General features: G+C 38.3%; 3 protein-coding genes across 4 annotated transcripts; 2 read left to right on the forward strand and 1 right to left on the reverse strand.

The window, feature by feature from the left end:
• Positions 1-2,616: 2,616 nt before the first annotated feature.
• LOC117617521 (adenine/guanine permease AZG1) lies at positions 2,617-4,832 on the forward strand. Its single transcript, XM_034346927.1, has one exon. It carries the CDS (start codon positions 2,923-2,925, stop codon positions 4,666-4,668), a length of 1,746 nt encoding a protein of 581 aa, XP_034202818.1. The 5' UTR covers positions 2,617-2,922; the 3' UTR covers positions 4,669-4,832.
• Positions 4,833-6,228: 1,396 nt separating this feature from the next.
• Positions 6,229-9,953, forward strand: LOC117620031 (phosphoglucan phosphatase LSF2, chloroplastic). The gene is made up of 5 exons (XM_034350121.1): positions 6,229-6,877; positions 7,874-8,079; positions 8,443-8,613; positions 8,861-9,072; positions 9,702-9,953. Exons 1-4 carry the CDS (start codon positions 6,616-6,618, stop codon positions 9,062-9,064), a joined length of 843 nt encoding a protein of 280 aa, XP_034206012.1. The 5' UTR covers positions 6,229-6,615; the 3' UTR covers positions 9,065-9,072; positions 9,702-9,953.
• Positions 9,954-10,039: 86 nt separating this feature from the next.
• On the reverse strand, positions 10,040-14,417 carry LOC117620030. Of its 2 annotated transcripts, none has more exons than XM_034350119.1 (13): positions 14,237-14,417; positions 13,946-14,110; positions 13,690-13,785; positions 13,441-13,575; positions 13,257-13,325; positions 13,087-13,183; positions 12,888-12,996; positions 12,504-12,711; positions 11,970-12,083; positions 11,293-11,424; positions 11,016-11,096; positions 10,580-10,696; positions 10,040-10,297 (listed from the first exon to the last, which is right to left on the reverse strand). In XM_034350119.1, the coding sequence occupies exons 1-13, from the start codon at positions 14,333-14,335 to the stop codon at positions 10,211-10,213; spliced, it is 1,509 nt and encodes a 502-aa protein (XP_034206010.1). In that variant the 5' UTR covers positions 14,336-14,417; the 3' UTR covers positions 10,040-10,210. The 2 variants fall into 2 exon arrangements, with proteins under 2 accessions (XP_034206010.1, XP_034206011.1); XM_034350120.1 differs by having other exon boundaries at positions 13,690-13,765; positions 14,237-14,341.
• Between the last annotated feature and the right edge of the window lie 49 nt (positions 14,418-14,466).

The following is a 14,466-nucleotide window of genomic DNA, read 5'->3' on the forward strand; positions in this document are numbered from 1 at the left end:
ATTTCTTTTTCTGAATGGTGTCTGTTTTTTCAACACCAAATAGCTGGCATGGCAGCTTCTTCTTGGGTTTCTTTCTTTCTTTTCTCCTCTTTAATTCTCCTGGAACAAAAAAGCCTGCAAATTTATAGGCACATTTTAAAGCACATACCTAACTCGAACAACTTTGAGCCCCATTTTCATTTACTATGTTGATTTTTGGCATATATATATATATATTTATTTATAATACATACATGTCTGTGAGCTGCTGTGCAATTTCTGATATGATCAGAGAGTCTTCTTTTCTTGCCCATATCCTGTCTGAGTAAGTGTCCATGGAAGTAGATATGGCATTCAATTCTGAAAACTACTGTGCCTTCACCAACAAGGACACCGCTCTCGTGAAGTTGTCACTCAATAATTGAAGAGCTTTACACACTTGCTTGAATTTATGAATATGTTCATCAAATTTCTTTTAATTAATTACTATATATGGTGGGTTTGGGGCCTCTGGGGCCTCTCAAACTTTGACAATTGGCCAGAATTAATGACTCTCATGAATCATGATAGATAGTCACCCAACTTTGCATGAACACGTACGGAAGATATCACAGTAATTCGACTATTAGGCCCTCTATCTAGATAAGAAAGAACAAAAAATCAGTTCAAATGCGTATTTACAATAGTCGCTTATGCGTGTGTAATTAGTTGTCATCAATTATAAAGTTATGAAATTTATTTAGTTGTTATCAATTATAAAATTGTGAAATTCATTTTCATTAACGATTCACTGACTCTGACTATCTTTAACATCACTTGTACACTGTTAAGAAAACATTAATTTGGTTGAATAGTTCAAAATTGACAGACGGGTTTTACTGATTAACAGCTTGGTTAGAATAAGAGGTTACCAAAAAAATAATCTTACGTGGAATCCACTATTAGATCCTTGAAAGGTGGGAATTATTGCAGTTTGACCCCAAGCTTTCTATATATATATACTCGCTCCAGCTGCGCAAGTTGCATCATAACTTTAAGCACACAACACACAGAGGCAGACGGAAGTTCTTATGCTGATAATTAAGGTTGATCCCGATTGGTAATTTGGTTTCAATTAATTAATCGCTAACGTTGATTTAAAATAAATAACAAAAACAAACAAAATAAGTATCAGCTATGAATATTCTCCTTCCAATTTCAATCTTCGGTGTCAAGCAGAGAGGAAGAGGAAGGCCACAATCACTTTGGTAACCCCCCCTGAATAATCCCAAGCCAGTTTAATATTTTGAAAAATATATTATGAAATGATTATTAGGGAGAGTGGTGGTGTCGACGTCGAGTGTGAAAACACAGAAACAACAAAGTAGCGGCAGTTTTCATAACAAAATGCTAATTAAACTATTAAGACAAGAAGAACAATTTGTACTGCAATTTTTTCTCTGGTTGATAAAAGTCAACTTCTGCCTCTCAAGGCATTACCTGTGGGTTTTATTATTTATTTGTCTCCACCTGCGATCATCATCAGTTTTAAATTTGGAAACTGGACGGCAGCAGCAGCCACATCCACTATCGTTACATGTTCCCACATTCTATGAACCAAAATGAGTGGTTGAATCAAAACAAACACCATATATATATTTGACTTTGAACTTTAACCAATTTGGTTACGGGTCTTGGTGGGTTTGGTCTGGTCACAATATTTCAGGTTGAGAAATAACACCACAGCTCACAATTGATTGTGTTCTTCTTTGAAGTGACATATGCATTACTTATAAAGTTTTTTAATTTAATCTCACCTCACAAAACAAGAGTGTCCCTATCCTTCATAATTTCATTTTAATAAATATATGATAATGATCGTCCTATTTGACCACATATGAATGCTTTGGCAAAAACGTTTATGTCAAAAAAAATAAAAATTTCCATGATTGTTGCTGTCAAGATTATGTTTAGGGAATTTCTTTCAAAGAAAGAGCATGATTAGGTAACCAATTAAGGGTAAATTCAATGCATAGTTTTTCTTCAACTTTCACATCATGATTAGTAAGAAAGACGAAAGATGCAATCAACGTTTTTATGTTTTCGTCTGTCAAGAACGAATGCTTTGACTTTATTTTAAAAGATAAAATTGTTATAATTTATACAATATATATATTAGTCAAAGTCTATTTGGGAAATTTATACGTTTACTTGAAATAGACAGGTCATAAATCAGAAAATTATGAATATAGAAATAATGAGTTGGAATTAGATCGACTACTCCCTAACTAAAATAATTCTTAATTTTTTAGGTAATTAGGAATAAGAATAATTGTGATACTCATGTGCTAGTAAATGTAGACGAAATCCTCAATATGATACCCATAATTCAAATACCCATCCTGACTTTTTTTGTGTAAGTGATGTCATTAGAGAAGTTCAAGTCATTATTGGCGATTTAGTTGAGATTATTGTTGACAAAACAAGATATTAGCACAGTAATAAAATTACATAGTTTTTTTTTTTCTAAACGTAGGTGAGTGTTGATGCAAGTGATGATAGCATTTGATACATCCACAGTGAACAACCAATCATGTGTTACTTGAGATTGTTAGCACAACTCTAGACACAAAACCAACACTAAAAAGATCCAATAGAAATACAATTTCCAACTTTGGAGATACCTTTCACTGCATAAAAGATCCCTCTCCCTTGGAATCTTTCCCTTCACACGCAAATAACATTTTGGCATTACTAATCTTCCACTTCTCTCCCTCTATCTACATTTATGTATATATTCATATTATTATATAAAAACACATACATACAACAGAGCCCACGCCCGCATCACCGTCGCCATCTCCATGTATAGACCGAATTAAGCAAACACCAGCAAACTTCCAAGTTCTCAAGCTCTCAAGCTCTTTAAACCCCGCAACACAACACAAACTTCAAACTTCTTCAATGGTCATGGAGCCTCACGAGCCACCGCCACCACGCCCCTTGAAACCTTTAACTCGCCTCAACAAGTACGTTGCCGAAACCCGAGTCGGCAAGCACTTCAAACTCGCCGAGCGCAACTCCACTTTCACCACCGAGCTCCGGGCCGGCACCGCCACGTTTCTCACCATGGCTTACATCCTCGCCGTCAACGCCTCCATCCTCTCCGACTCCGGCGGCACCTGCAGCGTATCCGATTGCGTCCAGCTCTGCTCCGACCCGACCCAATCCCTCCAGAACTGCACAGGGCCCAACCTCCGGGTCATCCAACCCGGCCCCTCCTGCAAGTTCGACCCTGTCAACCCGGGCTACTCCGCCTGCTTAGACCGGGTCCGCAAAGACCTCATCGTCGCCACCGTCGCTTCTTCTCTGATCGGCTGTCTCATAATGGGCGTTTTCGCTAATCTCCCTCTAGCTTTAGCCCCGGGAATGGGCGCCAACGCCTATTTCGCTTACACAGTCGTCGGGTTTCACGGGTCGGGTAATGTCTCGTACCAGAGCGCCTTAGCCGCCGTCTTCATCGAAGGCTTGATTTTCCTCTTCATCTCGGCAGTCGGGTTACGCGCCAAACTCGCGAAACTGGTTCCGAAGCCGGTTCGGATCAGCTCCTCCGCGGGTATCGGGCTCTTCTTGGCTTTTATCGGGTTGCAAAGCAACCAGGGAATCGGGTTAATCGGGTACAGTTCGTCGACGCTAGTGACACTCGGAGCCTGCCCCGCTTCGTCTCGGGCGTCGTTGGCTCCCGTCATAGCGGCCGCTAACGGCACCATTAGTTTGATTCAGGGCGGAACGGTGTCTGGCGATATTTTGTGTCTCCGTGACCGAATGGAAAGCCCGACGTTTTGGCTCGGCGTCGTTGGCTTCATAATCATTGCGTATTGTTTGGTGAAAAATGTTAAAGGAGCTATGATTTACGGCATTGTTTTTGTAACGGCCGTTTCGTGGTTCCGTAAAACTGAGGTAACGGCGTTTCCAAATACGGAGGCAGGTGACTCTGCCTATGAGTATTTCAAGAAGGTCGTGGATGTACATACGATCGAGAGTACGGCCGGGGCCTTGAGCTTCAAAAGTATAGGAAAAGGGTATTTTTGGGAAGCACTAATTACATTTTTATACGTAGATATACTCGATACTACCGGAACTCTATATTCTATGGCTCGATTCGCTGGTTTTGCGGATGAAGACGGCAATTTCGAAGGTCAATACTTTGCTTTTATGTCAGATGCTACATCAATTGTGGTGGGGTCCTTGCTCGGCACGTCACCCGTAACGGCATTTATTGAGTCATCTACGGGTATACGGGAGGGGGGACGTACGGGGCTAACGGCACTAACGGTGGCAGGGTATTTCTTTTTAGCGTTTTTCTTCACGCCGTTATTGGCTTCAATTCCAGCTTGGGCAGTGGGCCCGCCGTTGATCTTGGTTGGGGTGCTGATGATGAAGTCAGTGGTGGAGATTGAATGGGACGACATGCGACAGGCAATCCCAGCCTTTGTGACGTTGATACTGATGCCGTTGACTTACTCAATAGCCTACGGGCTCATTGGTGGAATTGGGACTTTCATTGTGCTGCACATATGGGATTGGGGCCATGAACTTTTTGTGAAACTTGGGATTGTAAAGGGAGAAGGAGGTGTTGGGGTCAATGGGGCACACGAGCAAATTAGAGGAGAAAACCCAACTGCAAAAGTGCTTGAAATTGAGGTTTAATTTTTCAATTTTCAATATAGGAAAATTGGGGATATGGGTTCATAGAAAATGTACATACTTACATATTGTCTTTCTTTTTTGGGGGCTTTTGGTGGGGGTGGGGGTGGGGATAAATATCTATTTGTTTGTATTATGTATTACCAATTGGAACTTTTTATCTTAACAAACACAGTAATAAGACCTTATCTATTTGTCTTTTTTCTTCATCGTTACGAGAAATTATAGAATACTACAGCAGGATGGCCAAGTAGTAGCATTCCATAGTTACATTTTTTTGTGAAAGATAATATAATTATGTATATATAGTTGTGTGACCAGATATGTATTTTGCCTTTCTGCAATCCATACCTTTTGATATGTTCTTCTTTGTAATTGGTTCTGCTAATAAATCTGTTAAACAAATAGAAAAAGAGGTTGCGCATAAGCCATAAAGTAAGCTTCTTTTTTTTTTCATGCCACAAGATAAGATTAATGACATAAAGTATACTAAAATGAAGCAAATAATGGCACTTGCCATTCAACCAGGACAGGTGAAAATCAACTTCAGATTCGGTATAACAAGTGATATTCTCATCTCCAGGTTGAGTTTAAATTTAAATGAGTGTGGTGGGATGGGCTTAAAGGACTCGAAAATTCTGGTTTAGTATTTTCTGGTTTGGCTAATTGGCCTCTATCTATGATAATGAAAGCCACAACTCAACTCACAATGTTCCTTCAAGGGGACCATCTAAATCAAGCAGGCAGAGTTTAGTGGGGGATTTTATTACTAACCAAAGACCAAACACCTGTCCTTGTGTTGTTTGAGTGGGGATTTAACTGATTGATCCTAAAGTATGCATCAAACCAAACTCACAACAAGAGCATTAATCCCCCACTTTTTGTTTTGGTTTTTTTTTTCTTTTCTTTCTGTGTACAAATAATTGAGACTTGGATTACGCGTACGATCGTACATGGGCAGGAATTTGATAGATGATTGGCTGGTTTAGCTGAAAATTTGACAGATGATCAATATTCTTTTTGCTACTAATCCTCATGATAAACATAATTCTGCAGTGAAAACTAGAAAAAGTAGAAAAGCTAGAGAGAAGCAAAGTTGGGTTGAGAACATATGCTTGCCTGAGTGTTGATCTGACATGAAACATCAACCATGGTGCAGGTGTCTTCTGATCCTAAAAAGCCATGTTTTGGAGTTTTTATTCAAACACAATCAAGGCAATAAACCCAAGAGACAAATAAGAATATGATTTGATGTTTGTAGCCACAGCAGTGTACACGTATGCAGGTTCTCATGTGAAATGACACCAGTTTAGTTTTGTTAGATACGTTTTTTGAGTTTGTCTGGCAACAATTTGATGGTCTCTAACCCATGATTAATTATTTAATCATATTTAATATGTTTCTTGTGTATTTATAATCAAATTACAACAACCCGATACGGCCTGTTTCACGCCTCCACTATTTGATAGTCGGATGCAGATCGGCAAAGAATATGTGTTCTTGTTGTTGACCCAAAACAGAGGAAAAGGCTACTGTTCTAATAAGCCTAAATATTTGCCACTAGAAGGAGAGAAGGTACACTTTATCAACTGCAAACAAAAGTTCAGAAAATTAGAAAATGAAACCATTCATGGCTGGCTGTAGACAAAAGGTGAAGTCTTTGAAAAGTGGTCTAAACTTCTTGAAAAGTGAAAACCACATGCCAAAATAGTTTACTAAAAAGGTTGGATTTTAGTGAACCAATAATATGGTCCATGGGCAACCTGATTTTCTGATCCTAAATCAATCTGTTGCATAAGAAAAATTAATCTTGGGAACTTGGAAGATTCACTGGCCTCACATTGGGAATTTGAGTGCAGGCCAAGGGCATTTTGGACAGATTACTTGTATGGTATAAATTTCTGATTTCCAAACTAACAGGGAGAAGACGGGGAAAGAAGCTGGAGAGAAATGGCGAGTGTTGGCAACAGTTGTTTTGGTTCAGTCTTCATAGCTCCTTTTGAAAATGATGTCTTTTTGAAGAAGATTAAGAAATCTCCATGCAATTGTTTCATGGTTTCCAATGATTCCTTCAAATTGAACAAAGTTTCTTGTGGAATTGAAAAGAACCCCACAAGCAGCAGACCCTCCAATTCCAAGAACACGATCGAGGAGTACAACACAGCTATGAAGAGGATGATGAGGAACCCATATGAGTATCACCATGATCTGGGTCAGTCTCGTCCCCATCTTATATGTCAAGCATTCACATTTTGTAGACATTTTTTTGTAATTTCATTGTGCTTTTATAAGAATCAGTTTGTTATGGATGGTTCTGTGTTTTGTTTTCATTTTATTATCATTTCTTGTGATGGAGTTGTCATATGAATTCAAAGAGTCTTGCTTTAAGTGGACAGTGTTGTGGGTCTCTCTCTTTTTTTCTGATTAGTTGGTTTTTTTGTTGTTAAAAAGATTAGTTTTTTGGTTTGCTAAATGCAGTTTATTAACAACCCATTTGAAATCTATGTTACTGTATTTTAATTTTTGTTCCTTTATGTGCTGTAATGACCAGAACGAAAAGTTGTTTGTAGTGCTTCCTTTCACATATTTCTAGAGTGGGCGTGTATGATCTCGATGACCCAGTTGCACACTTTTGATCTTTACTTACTTAAATGGAGTACTAGTGCTTTGAGATAGTTACTGATTAACTTTTCATTGCACCTTTTTCTTTAAGAAATTCTTGCCTAATTTAAAATTCCCTTATGGAAGTGGGTGCCACAGAAAAGTTTGCATTGCCGCTGCAGAAACTGATTTTCCTTTTCTTTCCCTCTTTTTTGGCATAAAAAACTGTTTTTCTTTTGGGGATAAGTTCATCACTTTGCTAGGACCTTGACTATTTTAGCTACGTATGATCACATCATGCTCATATGTGTATGCATGTTACTACGATATTAAGCAGCAAGGAATGCCATTTTGCTGAGGTTGTTGAGGATTCGGATTTCCGTTTTTATCAATCAATAAGGAACCAGAACCTTATGTTGCATTTTCTTGTTCTGAATTCAGAATAACTAGGACAATGGTAATAGGTCAAGTTTAAGCGAACAGGCTTCACTTTTCGACATGTTAAAGAAACAAGCAAATCCCATTCCACTTACCAGTAGAAAGAGTAGTACCATGTAATTCATTCTGGTTACTTCAACTAATATGATTGTTCCTGTCCAATGTTCAGGCATGAACTACACATTGATAACTGATGACTTGATTGTGGGCTCCCAGCCTCAGAAACCTGAAGATATAGATCACCTGAAGGAAGAAGAGAATGTGGCATACATTTTAAACTTGCAGCAGGACAAGGATGTTGAGTATTGGGGAATTGACTTGCAGTCAATAATAAAAAGGTGTAAAGAACTTGGAATCCGTCACATGAGGAGGCCGGTAAGCAAAAATCCTTTGCAACGTTTATTTAACAGATAAAGTATATTCATAGGGTTTCATACTAAAATGACTTGGACAAGGTCCCAAACTTTCTAAACATAGCATAATTTTTTGTCTTAGCCCGCATCTTACTGATGGCTGGTTTCTAGACACAAGATTTTGGATTGCATAAGCCTCATGCTCTGTTCTGGAAAACATTCCAGACCAACAATAAACAATTTTTCTGGATGTTGGAAACCTTTCAGGACCAACAATATAATAAGTTTTCTGGATCTTACAATAATAGAAATCACATTTAGGGGATATGGAAACTTAAATTATGTGCATTTTCCTTACTCTTTTTTTAATATCAATGCGTTGTAGGCAAAGGATTTCGATCCAGATTCCTTGCGAAATGGTCTACCTAAAGCAGTTTCATCGCTAGAATGGGCCATATCTGAGGGAAAAGGAAAGGTTTATGTGCATTGCACTGCTGGACTGGGAAGGGCCCCAGCTGTTGCAATTGCTTACATGTACTGGTACCTTGGAATGAATGTGAGTCCTTGTTTATCCATCTATTTCTCTATCTTTCATTGAGAAATGCACAACGCCAAAATCCTTTTGCTGACAGCCTTTTAACATGCAATACTTTAGCATTCCAGCAATGTTTTTAGACCTTTATGAAGTCTGAAAGGTTATGAAACCTGAAGGATGACCATATTATTCAAGAAAGTGATATTTTTTTCATTGCTTCAGTTAAGGAATTGTTCAAAAATTTGACAGCTATTGTGACTATGTGCAGCTGAATGCAGCATACGATGCACTAACTTCCAAGAGACCTTGTGGCCCAAATAAGAGGGCAATACGTGGAGCTACCTATGATCTGACCAAGAATGATCCATGGAAGGAGTCCTTTGAGAATCTTCCTGAATATGCATTTGAGGATATAGCAGATTGGGAAAGGAACTTAATTCGAGACCGCGTCTATTCTCTCCGCGGAACTTGAGCACTTGGGTAAGCAATTCTTGTTTTAAACTTAATCCATAATCACGGGACAGCCTGCTATGGAACCTTAAGGGCTGTGTCTGTTGCTGAGCTTTCCAAGAAACCTGTCCTTGACTGGCCAGCAATTCTTGTAGTTGTTCTGTTAGCGTGTCATATTTTGCATCATGGGTAAAGAAAGTGAAGTTACAGCTTTGTAAAAATTGATTGGTTGCCTTGCTCAGCCGTCTTGGGCTGTTGGTGATTTGTCAAACTTCTGGTGTACCTCCAACACCTCTCCAGAAAAAGTAAAATGAAAAATACAGATTCTCCTGCAAACCTTCTAGTCTGTTCTAAATCGGATGCCATTCTCATATCCTAAGCATGGCTGGCAATACGATTCTGCCCAAAATTTCTTCAGAACACACTTGGTGTTGTATGATTTCTGGCTTTCTCATATAGGGTTTAGGATTTCTCACAAAATAGTTTCCTTACTTGTTAAAATGCAGACACTGAAAAAATTGCTTTTGCACCTTTTTGTTGTAATCCTTTTCCACACATTTGAGTAAACTGATTCATATCTTAAGAATCTTGTAATGTGCTGCCATACAATTTTCCTACCATGATTGCTAATATTGTGAAGGCATGTTGATGCTTGACAGGTTTCCATGGCGTTAACAAGTTGAAAACATAGAGTTGGTACAGGGGATAGATAGGTGGTGCAGGCTGGATGGATGACTTTCAAGCATGCTCATCTTTTTTACCATCCACCTTAGAGTATTTAGCTTAGTGTATGAATAAAACAAAAATGTTACCACAATAGATGTGGCATTGAGATGGCAATCACAGTATTGTGTACTTGCAAATCTGATTTTATTAATGAATCCGTATAAGTGCAATTCTTTTCCAATTAATCATCAATGCTTACGTGGATAAACACGGTAGATTCAAAGGTTAATATTGGCTTGTTAATTTACTAATGCGTTTGCTAAAAGGCACATGCGTTACGTTACGTATGACATCATATACAAAAAAATTGACTGGCAAGCTGCCCTTGTGTAATGTCTATAACAAAAGAGCTAACAAAACTTCTTATAATTGTAGTTCTTTAAAAGTTCATAAATGATTCATCTTTACATACATAAACAGCTAAAAATGTGATGAGGAAACATTAGGAAGTCGAACGAGTCCGGAGCTTTGCAAGTTCTGCTTGACGGCGGCCTAAATGAAACGCGATCACTATCCACAGCAAACAGACCTGGAAAAGATCAAAGAGAGATACTTCGTTATTCTTTGATGGAGAGAAATTGTCAGGAAAAAAGATGCAAATGCTTTACAAATTCCAGGTGCCAAACAAAACTCGGGCGACAACAATTCATAAAGCTAAACACAGGATTTTAAGAAACAACTATAGAACAGGATACACCCTCCACCATTGGACTTGGGGGAGAAGGAACCATTAAGGTCCAGGGAACCAAATTTGTGTTTTTATACCCGAACTGAAAAAGAAAACGGGAGAGGGATGAGATTTCACACATACAGGCAGGCCGTAAAGAGACACAGTTGATGCTCTTCCATCAACAGTGCTGAAAAGTAGTTTGTACATTCCTGCTGCTGTAGCATCTCCAAGTCTTTGAACAAATACATCAATGCAAACCTGCAGTATCATGTAATTTGTGAAATAATGTCTCAAATAGTTCGGTGATTTGCTTAAAGTTGCACATGACACAATTAATGCAAAATAAGACACCAAATAAGAGATCCTGTATTGAGTGGAATGGCTATAGCGAAGACTTCTTTTTGGTGTTTTACTTTATATAGCAAGCGCCAATGCATGCATCAAAGTTATTAAAGCACTTTCTCATATAGAGGAAACTAAGACACCAACAGCAAGCACCAAGTCACACAGTTTCGTGGATGAACATATTTTATAAAAAAACCAATTTTCTATGTAAAAAGAATTTAGAAGCTCGTGCCTTGGCTTTGTATTTTTCATCCTGTGAGACAACAGTAAATAGGAGTTCTCTGCCAGGCCTGGTCACAACATAAGTGACAAACTGCACAAAAGAAAAAAAACAGGAAAGAAAACTGTAAGATCATCTTTCTCCCAGAATGCAAAAAGATTCACCCATGCATATTTACATACAATTAACATGTTTCAAGCAATTTACCTGCAGACATCTTGGTTAAATTGAGTTATAAGATAAACTTTGAAAGGGTAAAAACGGAACCCAGAAGTTAGAGAATACAAACCTTCCGGAGGGTCTCAGAAACTGCGACGGCCACCCAAGTTGGCCAGACAGCTATAGCAACCAAATTTAAGAAGGCAACAAATGGAGTGGCGCAAATAGCTGTAGTAACCCCCACAACAGTTAGAAAACGCCCCTGTGAAAGTGCCATAAAAACATAGGAAAGTGATTATAGATAAATGCCCATGATGATAGATGATATAATATATATGCATAAGAGGAAACATTTGTTGGAATTCTAAGATGGTAAATACATCAGTAAATACACAGTTTAACCATGTAATAGATCAGTTACATAGCATGGCACTTTCGGAGCAACATTCATTCTAAAAACACTATCAAAATCCGACAAGTCGGCATTCTAAAAACGCTCCCCGATTTGCTTCAAGAATATTAAATTTTTCTTAAAATGTCTAGAAATAGAAACATATCCAGGCATGAGACTAGCTTTCTTTCTTCACTCTAGTTACAACAGAAATCTAAAAGGATAGGGCACCTAAATAGCCTTCAACAGGAAAGCTGAAAGGCGATAAATTTAAAAACAGCTGCAAACATGAACTAGCTAATCAGTATACACTTTCAGTAAGGAAACATTCTACACAGCATATCTCATGTTAATTACTTTAAAAACTAGAGAAAACAATAACTACATAACAAAAGCTCATCCTAAGAACCGCATACCGTTATGGTAAGTTGTCCAGCAAGGATAAAAACAGCAATAAAGCTGTTTATCTGAGCCAACAATTTTCTTCTTCCAAGAGAGCTAGTAACGGTCATGGCAATGACACTCACTTTCTGCAGTTACAGAAAAACAGAGATAAGAATCAGCAGAAAGTCGGAAAGAATGAAAGGAAAGAGTTGGTTAATAAAATTCACATCAGCGCTTAAGTTAATTACACTGCATGCTACACAGAGTTAAAAAAATCTAATGGAGCACAATACACAAGAAGAATCATACTGCCATTGAGCAGATAAATGAAATTAAGAGTACATTAATTTATCTGATTCTTGGAAAAAGCAGAAAGCCAGTTCCTTAAAACTCTCATAAGAAGATGCCAAATCATTAAGTAGTTCCTCCACAGACAGCAAACAGGAGGAAAGGAAAATAAAAATATACTGGGAAAGGCATCATATCTACAGACAATCAAGACAAGTAACACAGATAGAGAGGCTGATTTATACTGAGTTCGAACTCATGACAGTGGATGGCCTTACCTGAAAATAAAAGAATGATGAGATAACTGCACTCAGCCACAGGAACAAAGATACATACAACAAGTAAGATGATGCCAATATAAGCCAAAATCCATCTAAGATGGCCCAAATCTGAGGTTTCACCACCAGAGTAGGTGACTTAGGGGAATTTCCTCTGTTGCGAATGGTTTGCCCATCAGGCTCATTTTTCCGATCAATGTCAGCTTCTCTAATACCAAAGAAGAAACCAAGTCAAGAACTAGAGAGATTTTTACAAAAGTGTAACCGATAAGATAATTCATAGGCTCACTTTTCTGATCCAAATTCCACCTTCCAGCAAACATATCTTGTCAGTTTGAGTACCATGTTAAAGAAATCAAAGAGAAATTTGTTAATATAGTTGACCTGATGGGTGATAATTCCTCAGGGACACGGACATGGGATACATCCAGGGTTATCCCTTTTGATGACTGTGCAGCAAACTCCATTAACAATGCAGAAAATAGCAGTAGAACTGCAACAAAACAATGCATGGTATAAAACCCATCACACATCACACACAGAGAAAATATCAAATTTCAAAAGTCTGTTTGAGCAAACATACATGGCCCCAACCTAGCCATTCCCGTGGCAAACAATGACCCAAAAAGCTGTCCAAGTGTGGCGCCAGCACCAATAAAACCAAATAATCTTGAACCTGACTGAATAAAGAACAAGTTAAATGCGTGACAAAATTTTTTAGTTGCCATCAAATTCGTGTGGCAGGATATATACCTCACTGTCCATAACATCGATTACTCGAGCCCAAGTCGAAGAAATTGTTATTAGATTAAGTAGGGCAATCTTCAAAAAAGAAGAAACTTGTATCACCATACAAAACTTGATAAATACATTATTTTCGATACATACAAAAAGTTTCTAACAGTTATTGAAAAAAGTGATTTCGACATATTCATACCCAGAGGAACAATCCAATTCTGACAGAGACATAGAACCAACCAAGGTTCTCCCACCCTATGGAATATGCAGTAGTGGCTTGATTAACATCAACATTTTGGCCATTTACTGAATTGGAGGACATAGTGACCAAACCCTATATACAAAGAAGGGAGCTATCAATATGAATGAATAAACCCAGAATCATATTTCTAGAGTATAAAAGCAACCAAATCAGAAGTAATTGTAAGCTCATGAGATTTCATCTCACCTTCACCTCTTGTTGTGCTCCAGCCGATGAGAAATGCCAGAGAAAGAAGAATACAACAAGTGATACACTAAAAAACCTGTGCATTAAAACCAAAGCCTGGAATTTCAAGAAGCAACTATTACAGAGCGACATGTAAAGAAACAGAAATTAAAATCTGGTAAGAACCAGCTACCTCGGTTTGTTTTTTAAGTAAAAATAAAAATTTCAAACTCCATATGCAAACTGGGTATATAGCAAATGGTGGATACACACATACCTTGCCTTTAGAAACATTCGGCAAAGAGAAAATGAGAGTTGCAACGGGCGCAGCAATCGAAGTGAGGACCAAAGACCCCACAAACAGACCCGGGAGGCTCGATAGGCCTAAAGAGATTGCACCCTCATCGCGCAATGGAAGCACCACGAAGTAGGCACACAAAATCTGCATTGATAATCAAATTAAGCTAAAAAAACAAAAACCCAATTCATAAACTAAAGAAAGTAATGCAATTAAGCAAAGGGATTGAAAAATATAGGAGAAACAGAGTAACAGCTGAGACAGGCTTACAAAGAAGAAGCAAGATGAGGAGTGCAGCAAAGCTGAGGTCTCGTGAGGATGCACCGCAACGAATGTGGAGAGAATTGCATCTATTCGAGACCTACTCATCTCTCCCTGTAAATGGAGGATTTGATGATATGGTTGATAAATGTTTAGGTTCTGATACTAAGAAGAAGAAAAGGAAACGAAAAGCTTGGTTCGAGGTTGAAGAAGGTCGCGTGAAAGTCAACTTATGTGAC

The sequence above is a fragment of the Prunus dulcis genome, chromosome 2 (assembly GCF_902201215.1).
Source record: "Prunus dulcis chromosome 2, ALMONDv2, whole genome shotgun sequence".
In the NCBI taxonomy this organism is placed as follows: Eukaryota; Viridiplantae; Streptophyta; class Magnoliopsida; order Rosales; family Rosaceae; genus Prunus; species Prunus dulcis.